The sequence below is a fragment of the Ambystoma mexicanum genome, chromosome 7p, assembly GCF_040938575.1.
Source record: "Ambystoma mexicanum isolate Mex_15411 chromosome 7p, UKY_AmexF1_1, whole genome shotgun sequence".
Classification (NCBI taxonomy): Eukaryota; Metazoa; Chordata; class Amphibia; order Caudata; family Ambystomatidae; genus Ambystoma; species Ambystoma mexicanum.
Window position 1 is genome coordinate 5441506 of NC_090939.1, and position 16321 is coordinate 5457826.

A 16321-nucleotide genomic window follows, 5' to 3' on the forward strand; every position below is an offset into this window, starting at 1 on the left:
AGGCAGGAGTATCACGTCCTGCAGCTTCTGCTGGAGGTGCGGGCCATGTTAAGGAAGGGGCTCCGTAGTGTACTCTCAGTACTTCCTCAGTACTTCCTCGTCTAGAAGACCGGCAGTTGAGTCCCATCGTAGACCTAGACCACGGACTGAAGTCGGCACCAAGGGTCTTCACCAAGTGCCTGGCGCCAGTGGTGGCGCGGCTGCGTCTACGAGGGATCCACGTTTACCCCTACCTGGACGATTGGCTCATCCGAGCGAAATCAACGTCGCACACACAGCAGAGACTGTCTAGCTGCTGACGAGGGGTTCTCGGTGAACTATGCAAAATCTTGCTTGGTGCCATCGCAAGACGCGCTGTTCCTGGGGGCACAGCTCATCACGGTGTTGTGCCTGGTGTCACTGTCGACGGAGAGAATATCGGCCATCCTGGGAAAGGTTCAGTGGCTGACCCTGAAGATTGCCAGGGTGCGGTCTATCAAATCCCTTCTCGGCATGATGTCCTCTATATACCTCATTCGCCTGTGCAGGCTACGGATGCGGCCACTGCAAGAGTTCCTCGACGCACGTTGGATTCAGGTATCGGGAAGCTTTGAGGACAAGATCTCTCCCTGAGCTTCCGTCGAGCGATACAGTGGTGGGGGGCTCTGCACACACCTGCCAATGGGCGCAGACCCCACCCCATCAGGAGACGGTTACGACGGACGCCTCCCTGGAAGGTTGGGGTGCTCACACCGGAAGTCTCCACGCAAGAGGCCTATGGCTACCGGAGGAGAAGTCGTTATCAACGTACTGGAGCTGCGGGCAGTGTTTTGGGCCCTGAAGTCGTTCCTCCTGTCCCTCAAGGGAAAGGTGATTCAGCTTTTCCCGGACAACACCACCAGGATGTTGTACATTCGGAAGCATGGGGGCACCAGATCCCCAGCATTCTCCAGGAAAGCGCAGGACCTATGGCACTGGGCCGTGGCCCAGGGGATGTTCTTAATCCCGTTTCATCTGACGGGAGTGAAGAACACCATCGCTGACTCCCTCAGCAGGGAACTGCGCTCTTGCCACGAGTGGGAGCTTCGGCAAGACCAAGTGGATTTTCTGTTCCGACGACGGGGCAATCCCCAGATCGACCTGATGGTGACGAACACCAAGTGCCGGAGGCTCGCCAGCAGGTTTCCCAGGCAGGGAGCATGGGGGACGCATTTTCCTTCCCCCTGGGACGGCCTTTTCCTATATGCGTTCCCTCAGTTGCTGTTGCTTCTTCGACTAGACAATCGGATATGGTACCCGGACCTTCTGGACTTGTCAGCGTCCCCTCCAGTCAAGCTTCTGGCGGACGCAGATCTTCTCGCCAGGGAAGGAGGCGTGATCCTGCATGACGACCCCGGGTCACTGAACTTGCAGTCCTGGCTCCTGCAGCACTAGAATTTGGAGGATCCGATATCCCGGCAGACTGCAAGGAGGTGCTTGCTAAAGCCAGGGCTTTGTCTACACTGAAATGCTACGGACACAAGTGGAAGAGATTCGCTGTCTGCTGCCGTGCACAGAAGATCTCTACGGATTACGGCTCCACAGGTGCTGCCGTATTTGCTGTCGCTGGCCAAGGCAGGGCTGGCGCATGCCTCCATCAAGGTCCATCTGGCAGCTATCTCCCGCTATACCAGGACGGTCGTCGTTGTGGTCCCACTGTCTGGTCAAGGAGTTAGTCAAAGGAATTTTCAGTTGGTTCCCGCCGGGGAAGGCCTCGGCGTGGGAGCTCAATGTGGTGCTGACTAGGCTCATGGGTCCCCTGTTTGAGCCTATGCATTCAGCGACCCTGAAGTATTTGTTGTGGAAAAACTGCGTTTCTTGGGACTATCACCTCCGCATGGCGAGTTGGAGAGATCAGTCTCTCGCTTGTAAACCACCTTGCTTTACATTCCACGAGAAGAGGGTGGTGCTGCGGACGCAACCCTCGTTCATGCCCAAGGTGCCATTGGACTCCTCTAAATGAGCACTTGGTGTTACCCGTGTTCTTCCTGACGCCTTTGTCGCCAGCTAAGAGAACTTTGTACTCGCTGGTTGTGGCTAGAGCGCTGAAGTTCTACGTGGACAGCACTAAGTTTTCAGAAGACGTCCCAACTTTTTGTGAACTTTGGCCCTCTGAACCATGGGAAGGCCCTCTCCAAGGTGTCAATTTCCAGGTGGCTCACCGGCTGCATCACCCATTGTCACTGGTTGTCAAACCGACCGTTGCCTGGCTGTGCGAGAGCCCATTCGACCAAAGCAATCACCGCAACTACGGCATTCCTGTCTGGTGTGCCCCTGCTAGACATGTGCAGGGCTGCTACGCGGAGGTCGACGCTCAACTTCATTAAGTTCTACTGTGTTGACAGGGATTCCAGGGAGAAGTCCGGAGTCGGCCAAGCAGTGCTGCGCAACCTCCTTGAAGGTGAGCCTGGTGAGTAGGTAAGAGATGCTTAATGTTGAGCCTTGCCACCTCCCGTGGTTGTGCATGTGTACTGCTATGTAGTCTTTTATCTATGGGTCTGGCATGGATTTACATGCAAACCCTACCCCTCTGCGGCTCTTCTCTTGGTCCTACTGCCACTTTTCGTGCTGCCAAATCTGAAGATGGCTGCCAGAGGGAGGGGCTTAGGTAGAGGGCAGTCATTGGCTGGGTGCAGTATGACCCAGAGACCAGTGATTGGTTGTTAGGAGAAAGACAGTTCAGAAGTGAAACTGATTTTTTTTTTCTTTACCGAGGATTCCCAGCCTGACAACAGGGAATATTCATGAGCATGTGAATCCATGCCAGACCCATGCTGGAAAACAACAGTTACAGGTAAGTAACTTGTTCCTTCCTTGTTCTTCCAGAACCATGAAGGCCCATATTGCCGCCATTGCTCTCTCCTTGGCTGAGTTCTGCAACCACTCTCTTGCCACTGGCTCCTTCCCACTACCTCTCAGGCACTCCCTTGTGCACCTTCTCTTAAAGCTGTTCTTTCCCTATCCCCTCCGCCGTCCCCACTAATCCACCACACTGACTCTGTTGCCTGCCTCCATGACCACAAGTCTGGCTTCAGATCAGCCAGAAGCATGGAAACTGCTCTCAAACACCCATGACAACTTGCTCTCAAACTTCCACTCAAACTCTCCCTCTGTTCTCATCCTCCTCGATGTGTCCTCTGCCTTCGACACCGTCAATCATGCCGCCCTCTTAAATCGCCTCTGTGATACCCTGGGCATCACAGAATGGGCACTGGCTTGGTTAACATCTTACCTTTCAAACCGGCCCTCCAAGGTTCAACTGGGTCCTTTCTCTGCTCTATCCTCTTGCCGTGGCTTTTCTACCTCTGCCCTCTTGCTCTTCACATTCTCTCCTTTTTTCCAGTGTTCTGCGGATGACGCACAGCCCTCCTTTTTAAGCATCCTTCCTGTACATCCCAGGCGACTGCTATTTAGGCATGGTGTGCTACTGATGATCTGTCTCAACGCCAGTAAGACTGAGGTTCTTCTCATTGGAACTCCTGCCCCTTCCTCGAGCACCTCCCCCACCCCTCCTTATCTCTGGCAAAAAATCTAGTTGTCATCTTCGACTCCACTCTCTGCTTCTCATGTCACTGACCTTGCCAAGAAGGCCCACGTTCAGCTTCATAATCTACCTGCAGGCATTCTCCCTTTCCTTGCCTTCCCCCAGAAACTCATTGTCTCTAGACCTCTGGTTCTCTCTACGTTGGACTACAACAGCCTCTTCCTCAATCTGCCTCTTTTCCCTTTTGACCTCAACTAATCCAGAGTAGAAATGCAGCACTTCTTTTTGACTGCAGGGACTGAATCTCTCCAGCCTTAACATCTCTCCACTGGTTCCCGGTGGTTGCAAGGATCAGATTCAAGACCCTTTGCATCACCCACCCCCCGCTGCTACGATTGGCTGCCTGATCCCCGCTGAGTCTTACAGGGCCAGGCCCATCTTCTGCAGTACCCCATAACCAGCACTTGCCCTTGTGCACCCTTCTCTGACTAGCCTAATGGAATCCGAGTGATTTGCCCGCAGCTGAAGTACCGCAGGCAAATCGTTTGCATGAGAACTATCAAAAGTTCTCACACCCACACACAACACACCCTCAACATAAACGAACCCCACTTACCTTCAGCTTCACGCTGGTTCCCTGCAGCGCCAGTTCCCTTTCACTTCCGTGATCGGGAACTGGCGCTGCAGGGTGCAGTAGTTACAAGTATATGTGAAGCTTAGTTGCACACAGTAATATACAGATTACATACAAATAGTACATATTCACACGGTAATATACAGATGTTCTACAAATAGAGATTACACAGGTGTATATACATTATACCCTGGGGTAACAGGGTGCAAAATGTACAGGTATATGCAACACTTGGTTGCATACAGGTATATATAGAATACATACAGGTAGGGATTGCACATGCGTATATACAGATAAGGTGTTTACAGGCATGGTATACATCATGGGGAAGATGCTGGCAGTTCTCGAAGGGTATATGCAAAGTAACGTCACTCTGGTGCAGTGGTAATTACAGAGATGCTGTCATAGGGGTGTGCGAGTTAGGTAATATGATAGTTACCAAGGCGAAGGCCAATCACTTGCAGGATGGTAGTTATGAGTGCCGGATGTTAGATTTCAGCCATGTGATAGTGTTGGATCTGAATTTGTGGTAAATTTGGTCTGTTCTTAAACTGGGAGGCAGCGTATTCCAGAGTTTGGCCGCTTTTACCGGGAAGCTGTTACCTCCGATAATGGAATGTTTACATTTTGGTATGGATAGTCTATCTCTGTTGGCAGATCTTACAGGTCTTGTGGACGTCTGCTTATGAAATCTTTCGGCCAGGTAAATAGGTGCAGCATTGTTGAGGGATTTGTGAGATAGCGATAAGGTTTTTAGGAGGACTTTGTCAAGGGTTGGAAGCCAGTTATTCTGGCGACTAGTTTCTGAAATGTGGTCTCTTCTGGATATGCCTAGGGCCGCTCTCAGAGAATTATTTTGAAGAGTTTGGATTCTTTTGATGGTGGCCTTGGACGATCCTAGATAAAGGGCATTACAGTAGTCGAGGCGTGATAGGATGAGGGCTCTAGCTAGGGTGATGCAGCTGCTGTCAGAGAAGAATGGCTTGCCAGTGCGTATCAATTTACATGTGTAGCCAGTAGAGGATGCTAGCGAATTGACCTGTTTAGTGAATGACAGGTTCGAGTCAAGGTAAAAGCCAAGAGTTTAAAACTTGTGTTCAACTTTTATGATGTTGCCATCGATTATGAATGATGAGTATTTGGAGCCCAATTTTTATTGATATTTGATTTTGAGCCTGTTGGTATGATCGTACATTCCACTAGCCATTGGCGAGTGATCATTGACTCTTGGCAGGTAAAAAATGGTCTGGTGTGTGCATGTGGAGAATTGAGGGGTTTCTAGCTAGTGCTTACTTGCCCCAGTATGCGTCGGTCGATCCTTGAACAGCTGTCCCTTCCTGGAGCTCATCTTAGCTTTGCATACTGTTGGTGCTTCAAGTTTCTCATCGCCACATTTCCCATTTCAGACCTACGAGCAGCGCAAGATAGTGGAATTCACATGCCACACCTCTTTCTTCATCAGCATTGTAGTGGTGCAGTGGGCCGACTTGATCATTTGCAAAACCAGAAGGAACTCTGTCTTCCAGCAGGGAATGAAGTGAGTATGCACAGGTAGCAGCCTAAAATGTTGGGACAGCTGTCTTTGGGAGAACCTCTTTGCAGATTTGAAAGCTGTGCTATATTGGCCTGTTTGCTATGAACCTTGGATCTGTTTTGTTCCCCTCTGGGTGGGATTGCAAGGAATTTTCTTTTGATTAGCACATTGTCTTGGATCAGTTTAATGCTTGTCCGCCAGACTCTCCACAGGCCTAGTTGCAGGTGCTCTCGATGGCTTTCCGCGGTCTGTGAACTCTGGTGCTTCTAAAGGAGTTCCTACCACAGAATGAGCCTGCACGCTTGCGATGGGGAAACTGCATTGATGTCAGTTTGCTGGAGGTGCATGGCCTTCACTGTTGCACTTCCTTATGCTGTCTTCGTAGACTGTCCTCATTCTGCATTTGTTTGGCATCCTATGCTGAGGCATGAGATGCACCTAAAACCATTTAGTGATGTTGTGAAGTGCATTATTGCTGCAAAGCTACAAGTCACTCTTGCAAACGCCATACTGATGTAGCTATGTAGCGCAATCGGGTCCAATAAGTACAGTGTGCATTATACAGAACTTATTATGTCTATAAAAGGACTCTTCCATCTATGTGGGGTCCATTACTAGAGGTAGGCTACCAACATAAAGTAACATTAACACACAAAGAGAACCGAACAAGCAGCAAAGACCCTTACCAACCTGGACAATTGTATAGTATCCTGAAGACACAACCCACCCCTGGTATATTTGGATGGTCCTAGACGTGGTGATCCACACTGAACACATAGACAGGGTATTGAGTGTAAAAGGTAAAGCAACATTTTACCAGACAGAAAAACATGGCCAAAACCGCACTCCACATTATTTTAGATCCCCAGGTTAGAATAGTAAATTACGTAAAACATCAACCGTAGAGGGTAGGAAAGCATGTTAAACCAAAGCTAAAGGCGTTCAAGACTATTAAAGAAACTGTTTCCCGTTCTATTGCGATGCGCCAATGAACTAATGCAGAGCATGACTAGCAACGGGTAATGACGAAACTTGTCCAAAGCTCACTGAACCCCCAGGGGAATCAGAAAAACGTCCAGTTAAGTACACCTGCCACCCCCATTGCAGGATCTAAAAAGGGTGGTGGGGGAAGGGGCGGGTTGACTTGCGTCGGTTCCAGCAGAAACTGCTCCAGCAGCATAAAATACCATGGTGAGTTAATGGCTCCAGTCCACAGGTGTGGTTTGCAGAGACTTGTCTCTACCACCAGGAAAATGCACCTGAAGACTTGGGAACCCACGAAGATGACTCCCACACTCCCAGCGACTTGGTGGTCCAAAGAAAGAAAGAACATCAGGACTGGCACAATGGCTAGAAGTGCCCTTGGACGTCCTTAACTGAATAAATGGTGGGGTAGTGAATTCTCGACACTGGTGTCACGAAGTGAAACATCCTGGTGGGAAACTGTGGGATGTGGCCCTTAACGGCACAGAAAACTGTTCCAGAGAAGAGGGTTCATTTTAGGAGTCTTCAAGAAGCCTGCACCTCACCTCTCATATACAAAATGCCCAGAGCACTGCAAAAATGGCAGGATAACTCCTTCAGCATGTCGGCAGACATGAAGTTGCAGGAACAATGCCGGAAGAGAAGCAGGGACAGGATGAAGCCCAACTAAACTTGCACAGATGGATTGGCCAAAGGCAATCCATCCAAAGGGACCCCTCATCAGGAACTGAGTGGGAATTGTCCAGGACCTATTTTGGCCTAAACCAGTTGGGACCAATATGGAGGATGCTATTATGCTATTATGAGTTCATAAAGACCCTGCGTGATCAGAACTGCCGTTTTAGGCCTACTTCCTGCACAAAGGAAGTGCCAAATCGCCTCAATATTGATTGATTTATTTATACAGCGCCTTACACCAAGGCGCTGTACAAAGGAACAACAAAATACAGGATAACAACAACAATAACAGTGGGAGCAGAAATTACATCATGAATCATTCAATAAAACAAGTGAAGGGGGGGAGTGGGACTAGATGTGAGGGCGGAGAGCGGGGGGTTTGGGGTGGAAAGGGCGAGGGAAAATGGAAGGGAGAGAGAGCAGGAGAGGGGAGAGATGTCAGGGAGGTGGGGGAGGGGAAGTGGAGGGGGCAGAGGGAGTTTTCAAGGAGGAGAATGGAGGAGGGATTTGGGGGAAGTACGAAATGAGGTGAAGGTCGTGGTAGAGCGGATTGTAAGAGGGAGCGAGTTCCAGTGCAGAGGTGCTAGGAGTTGGAAGGATCCGAAACGGGAGGAGGCGCAGGGGGGTGGAGGTACAGTGAGAAGGAAATGGTCAGCAGAACGAAGGGAACGGGAGGGGGAGTAGAAGGAGAGAAGGGCAGAGAGATGAGGAGGAGCAAGACCATGGAGGGATTTGAAGACAAGGCAGAGAAAGTAGAATTTTAGTTGTGAGTGGAAAGGTAACCAGCCAAGGTAAGAGAGCGAGGAAGAGATGGAGTCACAGGAGGTAAGGAGACAGAGGGTACGAACAGCATAGTGGTATATGGATTTAAGAGGGGAAAGCTGAGATGCGGGAAGACCAAAGAGTAGAGAAGAGCAGTAGAAGAGGCGGGAAAAGATGAGAGAGGAAACTAGGAGTTTGGTGGCGTGGAATGTGAGGGAGGGGCGGATTTTGTGAATATTGTAGAGGTGGTATCGGCAGGCGTGCGAAGTGAGAGATGTGTTGAGAGAAGGTGAGAGAGGAGTCAAAGAGAACGCCTAAGTTACAAGCTTGGGGAGAGATAGGAGGGAGGAAAGTGAATGAACGGGGGAGGAGAGGGAGGGAGAAGAGAGTTAGAGGGGAAGAAAAGGACTTCGGTTTTATCTGTGTTGAGAGATAGAAAGCGAGAGGACATCCAGTTCTTGATAGCAGTGAGGCAGGAGGAGAGCTTAACGTGAAGGTCAGATGAGAATGAGGAGAAAGAGAGAAAGAGCTGAGTATCGTCTGCATAGAAATAATGGGAGATGTCAAACGAGGAGATAACAGGGGCAATGAGGGAGGTGTAAAGAGAGAAGAGGAAAGGACCAAGTACAGAGCCTTGGGGAACACCATAAATAAGAGGGAAGGAAGGAGAGGTCTGACCGTTCCATGAGACTGTGAAGGAACGGGAGGAGAGGTAAGAGGATAGCCATTTTAGAACAGGGTCGTTAAACCCGAAAAAGGAAAGAGTGTGGGGGAGGAGTGGATGATCGACCGTGTCAAAAGCTGAATAGCTTGCTATCAGCAAGCTGATAGCTTGCTATCCAGGAGCAAGAATTGATTGCTACCCCAAATGGCTGCCAAAAAGCTTCATTCTCCAGCATGGGGTCTGGCATGGATTCACTGTAACGCTCACCTGATTCCCACGGAGGCGCGGCTCTGAAGATGGACTGGAAGGGCCCCTCTATTCTGGCTTCTCTGGCTCGCAAGAATACCCTCCTGTACGTGGAAAGGGAGTATTACCAACTGGCGGAAATAATGTTCAAGCCTCCCACTCCCATCCAACCCTCCACGAAACCTCTTCCACGGTTCCCCGTGAAGCCTCACCTTAGGGTTTGGAATGGTGAGCTCTCCGTCCTGCTTCAGATGCAGGGGCGCGTTGAAACCCAGTTACTTCACTGGATTGAGGGTTGATGGAGTTCAGGTAAGCTTGACTGTTCAGGTAAGGCGCTGTAATCGTTCTGTTCAAAAGTTCAAGCTCTTTAATTATGTCTGTTGTCTTATTGCAGCAAGCGCTAATGCTCATGTCCTTTTCCCCTTAGGGGCCGGGGTTCGGATGCCGGAGAAATGGCGCCGACCCGAAGTGAAGCGTGCCGCTTCAGTAAATGGCAGGTAAGTTCCGGATGAGCGCTCAGGTAATGTCTTTACAAACGTTCAACAATGACTTTGTCTTTTTTCCCCATAGGGGCCGGGGTCCGGAGATGCCAGGAAGCGGCAGGACCCGAAATGCAGAGGGAAATATCCAACAGGTAAGTCTTAAAAGGAAACTGAGCTTTCCTTATTCCTTTTCTCCCTCTCACCTTTGTTCTTGTCTTTTTTCCTCTAGGCACCGGAACGTAGCTAAATCCGGAAGATCGCTGCTGAAGATGGACGCGCCTTGCCAAGGTGAGTGAAATGCAGCGCTGCAGCGATCGAAACGAAATGCTTTAAAAAAGATGTCTTCCTTTTCAGGATCGTCGGTGAAGTGACTCCGGAATGCAAATTTAGCAGGTAAGGGCTTTTCTTCACCTAATCTCTCCTTTCTCCCCTTTCTCCCCTTGCAGGTGTTCCAGGGTGCTGGCAGGCGTGGCTGAAGTCAGGATGCAGGAGCTGACACGGTGAGCGTCCAGCTGCTAGGTGCAGAACAACGCGAAGCACGTGTGGCTGTTCGGGTGGGGTTTAAATAGCCTTGGAAGAAGTTCCTGGTATGTATCCTTCCACCAATCAGGTATGTATCCTTCCCCGACCACACCCGGGTGGTGAAGTAGTCCTACAGGTTAAGTAGTCCCATTCAGGCCTCAAGAGGGCCTGGATGAAGCAGCAAGGTCTGCATCAGGTAAGTGTGCACCCAAGCACTTAAACACATATCCTCTTCTATGAGCCTGGCGCCTAAGGCGCCAGGACTGGGGTCCGCTATGAGCCTGGCGGCTAAGGCGCCAGGACTGAGTCCAAAGGGCCCCGACTTGGGCCCGCTGAGACTTCCCTGGGGAAAATGATGTCTGCCTCTGGGGTTGCTGGGCCCGGCCTGGCTCCTTAGAGGTAGGCATCATGACAGTACCCCCCCTCAAGGCCCCTCCCAAGGTCTTTTCCTCCGGGGGTTTTGGTTTGTGCGGGAATCTTCGATGGAATCTTTGAATTAATCGTGGTGCGTGAACATAGTTACTGGGTTCCCAAGATCTTTCCTGAGGTCCATATCCTTTCCAATCAACAAGATAGAAGAGTTTCGACTTAACTATCTTGGAATCTAAAATGTCTTTCACTTCGAATTCTAATTCTCCATCAATTTGGACAGGGCCTGGGGGCTCAGACAGTCTGGTTCCAGGTTGTACTGGTTTTAGAAGAGATGCGTGAAAAACGGGATGAATCCGCATGTTGGATGGTAAATCGAGTTTAAAGGCCACTGGGTTGATAATAGCTTTGATGGGGTAAGGCCCAATGAATCTGGGATTAAAAGTTTGCTGACCCTTGAGGGGTAGATGTTTAGTTGCTAGCCATACCTGATCTCCTACTTGGTAATGAGGAGTTTTACTTCGGTGCAAATCAGCGTTTTCTTTATACTTTTTCTTGGCTTGCTGTAAGTGGGTTGTAGCTTCTTTGAAGGCTCGGGTTATTGTGGAATGTAGGTGATTTACTGCAGGCATCTCCAGGGTCAGAGGTGGATCTAGGTCAGAGGTCCGAGGATGGTGACCATACAGGGTATAAAAAGGAGTCTGTCCGGTTCCAGAATGCACTGAATTGTTGTATGCATATTCTGCAATCCAAAGGATGTCCTTCCAATTCAACTCGGATTGGTGTAACATGCACCGCAGATATTGCTCGAGAGTCTGATTGGTTCTCTCGGTTTGTCCGTCGGTCTGGGGGTGGTGGCTGGTGGATAACCGCACGTCTATTTGTGCTAGTTGGCAACATTTCTTCCAAAAGTGGGAGATAAATTGACTTCCACGGTCTGAGACTAATATGGAAGGGAAACCATGTAACCGCACTATATTTTCCATAAATTCCTTGGCCAAGGTGGAAGCTGACGGCAATCCTTTTAAAGGGATAAAATGGGCCATTTTGGAGAATAGATCCACTATTACGAGAATCGTGTTGTAACCACCACAAGGAGGCAGGTCAGTTATAAAGTCCATTGACAAGGTGTGCCAAGGTGCTGGTGGAATGTCCAAAGGTTGAAGTAGGCCGGCTGGCCTTTTCTTTTGACTCTTATTTTGGGCACAGATTCCGCAAGACAACACAAATGACTTTGTCTTTTCTCCAAGAAGGCCACCAGAAGTGGCGTTTGATCTTTTCTTCTGTTTTCGCGATACCGGGGTGTCCTTCCATTAATGATTCATGATGACGGGTAATGACAAGTTCCTGCAATTCTTTACTTGGCAGAAATAACCGCTCTTGGAAGTAGGGTAAATCATCCTTAACGGTGTAGTGAGGACCCTTTTGACTCCATTCCAGTAAGGCAGAAGAGTCAAAAAGCTGTTTTACTTGAGCTTGGATGTCCTCAATGGTTTGCAATGAAGTCAAGCCTAGAATTCTTTGTTCCGGTATGATTGGCACAGGTTCTAAACTCGAATTGGGTTCTTCCATGCCTATCCGGGATAAGGCATCTGCCTTACCATTCTTGCAGCCAGGGCGATAGGTAATTACAAAATCAAATTCCGCAAAGAATAAAGCCCATCGGAGTTGTCGCGAAGATTGAGCTTTGGCCGTCTTTAAATACTGCAAATTTCTGTGGTCCGTAATTACGGTGATGGTGTGTCTTGCACCGAGAAGATAGTGACGCCAAGCCTTGAAAGCTGATTTAATAGCCAGTAGTTCTTTGTCGGTAATTGCGTAATTGAGTTCAGGTGGAGAGAATTTTCTGGACCAAAAGGCTACAGGGTGTAGTTGGTTAGTTTCTGGGTCTCTTTGCGACAGGACAGCTCCCATGGCCAAACTGGATGCATCGGTTTCCACGATGTAAGGGAGATCTGGGCGCGGGTGCTTCAATACAGGTGCAGAGGTGAATTTGGTTTTCAGGTCCTGAAAGGCTTGTTCAGCCTCAAGAGTCCATTCAAAGCGTTTATTTTTCTTTAGGAGAGCTGTGATGGGTTGAACAGTTCGAGAAAACTCCGGGATGAACCTTCGATTGAAATTGGCAAAGCCAAGCATGCTTTGCACTCCCTTCACAGAGCTAGGAGATGGCCATTTGAGAATGGCGTCCACTTTCCGCGAGTCCATTCGGATTCCTTGAGGTGTCAGGATGAATCCGAGAAACTCCACTTCTGTGGTATGAAAAACGCATTTTTCGAGCTTGGCAAATAATTTGTGCTGGCGCAATTTCTCAAGAACTGCCCTAACATGGTTTCTGTGATCAGATTCTGAGGAGGAATACACCAGGATGTCGTCAATATAAACGATGACACAAACATCGATAAGTTCCCGAAGAACATCATTCATGAAGTACTGAAAGGCGGCAGGTGCATTGCACAAACCAAAGGGCATTACTTGATACTCGAAGAGCCCAAATTTGGTGTGGAATGCAGTCTTCCACTCGTCGCCCTCTTTTACACGTACCAGGTGGTAAGCTCCTCGGAGATCTAGCTTGGTGTACACACGAGCATCTTTTACTTGGTCGATAAGCTCAGGTTTCAGGGGCAAAGGGTAACGATTCTTAATCGTTATCTGATTTAGGGCGCGGTAGTCAATACAGGCCCTAAGGTCTCCTTCCTTTTTAGGTACGAAGAACAAAGCGGAAGAGACTGGTGACTTTGATGGGCGAATGAAACCATTGGCCAGGTATTGATCCAAATACTGGCGAAAATGCAGGTTCTCAGGTTCAGTAAGAGCATAAGTCCTACTACAAGGTAGTTGTGCATTGGGTACCAAGTCGATTTGGCAATCGTAAGATCGATGGGGAGGTAAGGTGTTAGCCTGCTCTTTCTGAAAAACGTCTTGGAATTCTTGGTATTCAGATGGTAGCTGTACAGGGGTGGAAGTTACAGAGGCTAGACCCATAGCTGGATTCCTTGGGTAACAGGTTGGTTCACAATCAGGAAAAGTTATCTTCTTTGCTCGCCAGTCTATTCTCGGATTATGTGTTTCTAACCAAGGGATTCCAAGAAGTACTTGAAATTGTGGGGCCTTGATCACATCAAACACGATTGCTTCCCGATGTCCGTCCTGACCCACCAGAGTGATTTCAACTGTGGAATGCATTACAGGCCCTGAGGCTATTTCGGTTCCATCAACTGTAGTAATTACATCTTGGGTTACTTTCGGGCGGAGAGGAAGCTTAATCCTGGAAGCCAATTCACGGTCTATGTAATTTCCAATAGCTCGACTGTCTATGTATGCTTTTATAGCATGCAACTGCTGAGGCTGTTTTGGGTTCACAAGCACCATTGGCATGACAAAATGCGAGGTCAAAGAGTTTGTTTTCAAGCTCGGCAAGCGGACCCCTACGCTTGTCGGGCTAGGTCGTTTCCCGAACCAGGTGTCAATAACTCGTTATCAGTGGCTCCAACCACCTTCTTGGGTGGTTTAACTGGACAACTTTGAAGAAAGTGACCGGAAGTTCCGCAATACAGACAAAGTTGCATTTGTCGCCTTCTCTCTCGTTCCTTCTGCGTTAATGGTCCTTTAACACTGCCAATTTGCATAGGTTCGGAAACGTCAGTACTCTTGGAGTTAACGTGGGTCTTGATAGGTACTCTGGTTTCATACTTGAGCCGATCTGCTTTTCTGTTTTGAAGTCTGTGATCAAGTTGAACCACTAAGTCTATGTAGTCTGCGCAGGCCTGGGGTGGATCTACTATCTGAGCTATAACATCTTTAAGCTCTCCGCGCAGGCCTCGATGAAACAATGTGATCCTTTTATTTTCAGGCCATCCGGTTTCCACAACTAGTCTATTAAAGGTGGCGATATAGGACAAAAGATCCTGATTACCTTGTCGTAAGGATAGCAGTTCGTTGTCAAGGGCCTGTCCCTGCGAGTGTCGAGCGAACAATCTTTCCATGCTGGCCTGGAAGCCCTGGAAATCCCGGAGAATGGGATCATCCTGATTTACCAATGGAATAGACCAATCGGCAGCACAGCCACTGAGGTAAGATAGTACAAAGGCTACTTTGGTCTGGTCGTTGGGGAAGGCCCCAGGCCTGCATAAAAAGTGTAAACGGCATTGGTTCATAAAAACGGCATATTTCTTGGGATCCCCCGGAAAACTTTCAGGCGGGGCCAAAGGCATGTGTCCAGGTAGATTGATTTGTGCCGGGTTAGTCGAACCCATTGATGTAGAAGTACCCCCGGAATCGGGTAAAGGAGTGTGCCCTGCCTGGCCCTGCAACAACCTTTTGGCCAGATCATCAGTTCTTTCCTTGGATAGGATTAATTCTCTTCTAAGAGCGTTAGTCTCCTGGCGGGCTGAGTGCACTTCTGCCCGTACTTCCCCTAAAAGCTGGGCCAGCTGATCTGTCTCGGAAGTCTCCATAGCGCCCGGGTGGGAAATTGTGGTGAGGCTTCGCGTTCTGTAACGCTCACCTGATTCCCACGGAGGCGCGGCTCTGAAGATGGACTGGAAGGGCCCCTCTATTCTGGCTTCTCTGGCTCGCAAGAATACCCTCCTGTACGTGGAAAGGGAGTATTACCAACTGGCGGAAATAATGTTCAAGCCTCCCACTCCCATCCAACCCTCCACGAAACCTCTTCCACGGTTCCCCGTGAAGCCTCACCTTAGGGTTTGGAATGGTGAGCTCTCCGTCCTGCTTCAGATGCAGGGGCGCGTTGAAACCCAGTTACTTCACTGGATTGAGGGTTGATGGAGTTCAGGTAAGCTTGACTGTTCAGGTAAGGCGCTGTAATCGTTCTGTTCAAAAGTTCAAGCTCTTTAATTATGTCTGTTGTCTTATTGCAGCAAGCGCTAATGCTCATGTCCTTTTCCCCTTAGGGGCCGGGGTTCGGATGCCGGAGAAATGGCGCCGACCCGAAGTGAAGCGTGCCGCTTCAGTAAATGGCAGGTAAGTTCCGGATGAGCGCTCAGGTAATGTCTTTACAAACGTTCAACAATGACTTTGTCTTTTTTCCCCATAGGGGCCGGGGTCCGGAGATGCCAGGAAGCGGCAGGACCCGAAATGCAGAGGGAAATATCCAACAGGTAAGTCTTAAAAGGAAACTGAGCTTTCCTTATTCCTTTTCTCCCTCTCACCTTTGTTCTTGTCTTTTTTCCTCTAGGCACCGGAACGTAGCTAAATCCGGAAGATCGCTGCTGAAGATGGACGCGCCTTGCCAAGGTGAGTGAAATGCAGCGCTGCAGCGATCGAAACGAAATGCTTTAAAAAAGATGTCTTCCTTTTCAGGATCGTCGGTGAAGTGACTCCGGAATGCAAATTTAGCAGGTAAGGGCTTTTCTTCACCTAATCTCTCCTTTCTCCCCTTTCTCCCCTTGCAGGTGTTCCAGGGTGCTGGCAGGCGTGGCTGAAGTCAGGATGCAGGAGCTGACACGGTGAGCGTCCAGCTGCTAGGTGCAGAACAACGCGAAGCACGTGTGGCTGTTCGGGTGGGGTTTAAATAGCCTTGGAAGAAGTTCCTGGTATGTATCCTTCCCCGACCACACCCGGGTGGTGAAGTAGTCCTACAGGTTAAGTAGTCCCATTCAGGCCTCAAGAGGGCCTGGATGAAGCAGCAAGGTCTGCATCAGGTAAGTGTGCACCCAAGCACTTAAACACATATCCTCTTCTATGAGCCTGGCGCCTAAGGCGCCAGGACTGGGGTCCGCTATGAGCCTGGCGCCTAAGGCGCCAGGACTGAGTCCAAAGGGCCCCGACTTGGGCCTGCTGAGACTTCCCTGGGGAAAATGATGTCTGCCTCTGGGGTTGCTGGGCCCGGCCTGGCTCCTTAGAGGTAGGCATCATGACATTCACATGCTCATGAATATTCCCCGTCAGGCTGGGAATCCTTGGTAAAGAAAAAATCATTTCACTT

The 16321-nt window shown here is 49.4% G+C and overlaps 1 protein-coding gene across 1 annotated transcript in view; it reads left to right on the top strand.

The window, feature by feature from the left end:
- The window catches only part of LOC138525604 (sodium/potassium-transporting ATPase subunit alpha-1-like), a 136380-nt gene that overhangs the window by 104390 nt on the left and 15669 nt on the right, over window positions 1–16321 (top strand). Inside the window, exon 20 of the mRNA XM_069635644.1 lies at window positions 5543–5673. Coding sequence (XP_069491745.1) covers window positions 5543–5673 — 131 coding nt within the window. The remainder of the gene's footprint in view (window positions 1–5542; window positions 5674–16321) is intronic.